Source organism: Mastomys coucha, unplaced genomic scaffold (genome assembly GCF_008632895.1).
Source record: "Mastomys coucha isolate ucsf_1 unplaced genomic scaffold, UCSF_Mcou_1 pScaffold21, whole genome shotgun sequence".
NCBI classification, from domain to species: domain Eukaryota; kingdom Metazoa; phylum Chordata; class Mammalia; order Rodentia; family Muridae; genus Mastomys; species Mastomys coucha.
This window is the reverse complement of record NW_022196904.1, coordinates 75,338,625-75,340,902: the sequence shown is the minus strand read 5'-3', so window position 1 is coordinate 75,340,902 and position 2,278 is coordinate 75,338,625. Positions and strand designations below refer to the sequence as shown.

The 2,278-nt window shown below is 34.9% G+C and overlaps 1 protein-coding gene across 1 annotated transcript; it reads left to right on the top strand.

Moving 5' to 3' along the window:
- Positions 1–852: 852 nt before the first annotated feature.
- Positions 853–1,851, top strand: LOC116100624 (olfactory receptor 14A2-like). Its single transcript, XM_031384363.1, has one exon. The coding sequence runs from the start codon at positions 869–871 to the stop codon at positions 1,808–1,810; it is 942 nt and encodes a 313-aa protein (XP_031240223.1). The 5' UTR covers positions 853–868; the 3' UTR covers positions 1,811–1,851.
- The last annotated feature ends 427 nt before the right edge of the window (positions 1,852–2,278 follow it).

The window sequence follows — 2,278 nt, the reverse complement described above, 5'->3', positions numbered from 1 at the left end:
TAAAATACAGTCTAAACCAATTTTAAAATTACTATAAAAATAAAATACTCAATTGAGTAGTTTATTAACAAGCAGTTTAATTCAGCAGTAATTTATTCACCTCTATTTCTTCCATTTGTTTATTTTCCTGTATATCATCAGTCATGAAGTTATAATACTTGGATACATGTATTACATTTTAGCCTTCTACCACATATTTTTCATTGCACACAGACGGCTTATCTGTAAATATTCAAGGTCAGATCCATTTTTATGTTTTATTAGAAATGTGCTTTCTAAATTCTATCTCCAGAGATTTTTGCTATGTAAATTCGTACTGTGAATTTTGATACAAAGCCCTTAAACTCAAACAGCCAAGAAACGAATCTCAAAATCACAATCTTTTATTATGCTAATACATAGCATCTGAAGATTTTGTTTTTTTAGAAAAAATTTACTTGCTAGTCTTTACCTCCTTCAGTGGAGAATAAGATAACTTCATAATCTATCATTTAGTCTAGTCAAGAAAATGTGCATAAACACATACACACACACACACATACACACACACACAGAGAGAGAGAGAGAGACAGAGACAGAGACAGAGACAGAGACAGAGTCATAGAGAGACAGAGAGAAAAAGAAAAAATGCATGAATGAGGGAGAAAGAGATAGAGACATACATAAAGAAGATGTACAAGAAAATAGGAGAGGGTAAATGTATAAGGGAGAAATAAATGAAAGTTGTATTGAAGTATATTGTACCATATGTAGTTTCTTGCCTGCCATTCTACTGATCATATTTCCATATAAGTATAATAATTTTGGATGATACCACTTTCTCACTTATTTCTCCTTATCTGCTAACAGCACATGAAAAGAATCAAGTATGCCTAATATTACTGCCTTAGCTGGATTTTTCCTGATGGGGTTCTCTGACACCAAGGAGCTACAGACTTTATGGGGAATATTCTTCCTTGGGATGTACATGGAAGCCCTAATGAGTAACCTCATCATTATCACTCTTATCAGCCTTGACCTGCATCTCCAAACACCCATGTACTTCTTCCTGAAGAATTTGTCCCTGTTGGATGTCTTTTTTGTTTCTGTTCCAATTCCAAATTTTGTTATTAATAGCCTAATTCATAATAATTTTATTTCCATTCTGGCTTGTGCCTTCCAGGTATTTTTAATGACTTCTTTCTCATCAGGAGAAGTATTTGTCCTGACTGCCATGTCTTATGACCGCTATGTTGCCATTTGTTTTCCCCTGAACTATGATACCATCATGAATAACCATACCTGTGAGCTGATGGTGATTATTTCTTGGGCCACTGGAATACTCTTTGGAGCCATATACACAGCTGGTACATTTTCCACACCTTTCTGTGGCTCTAATATGATCCCACAGTTTTTCTGTGATGTTCCCTCATTGCTAAGGATTTCTTGCTCTGAAACACTTATGGTCATTTATGCAAGTCTTGGAATTGGTGTTTGTCTGGGTGTGTCTTGCTTCATCTGTGTTGTGCTCTCTTACTTTTACATTTTCTCAACTGTGCTGAAGATCCCGACCACCAAAGGTCAGTCTAAAGCATTTGCCACCTGCATTCCCCACCTCAGTGTTTTCACTGTTTTCCTTGTTACTGCTTGCTTTGTTTATTTGAAGCCATTGTCAAATACACCATCAATTTCAGACAGGCTGTCCTCTGTGCTATATACTGTGTTGCCTCCAGCACTTAATCCTTTAATATACAGCCTGAGGAATACTGATGTAAAAAGTGCTCTGAGGAGGTTGCAGCAAAATCTTCGCTTGAGAAGGTTACTCATTTAATACTCCAAAGCATTAGAGAATTGTATGCTATATACGTTACAGGGATGTTTTAAGGTTTTCATCTTTGGAAATATGGAAAAGATTATTTTTATTCATTTAATGGTTCATATCATTTGTTTTTTATGTAGAAGGCAATAAACCTATTGAGAAGGTTAAATGAGTCAATTGGTTGGAGAGCATATTCACTATTGGCTTCTATGAAATTCTACCTAGTAAAGTAGAAGAACACGAAGAAAGCAATATATTAAATCAGAGCATTCTAGAGATTTACTCCAGAATCCATAACATTGCATCAGAAGACAGGTACAGAGAATTCCTAGATAGATACAGGTGATTTTTGTAGCTGTATCATCTAAGTGTGTCTCTTTATATAATGTGCAAGAACTTTTCACTTCTATGTCAAGGCACATGCTTCTCCAAAATTATCAAGAGTCTTTGGGACACATTTTTTTTTTTTTTTTTTTTTTT

Coding starts and splice junctions, on each gene's coding strand:
- LOC116100624 (XM_031384363.1), top strand. CDS start 869: ATGCCTAATATTACTGCCTTAGCTGGATTTTTCCTGATGGGGTTCTCT.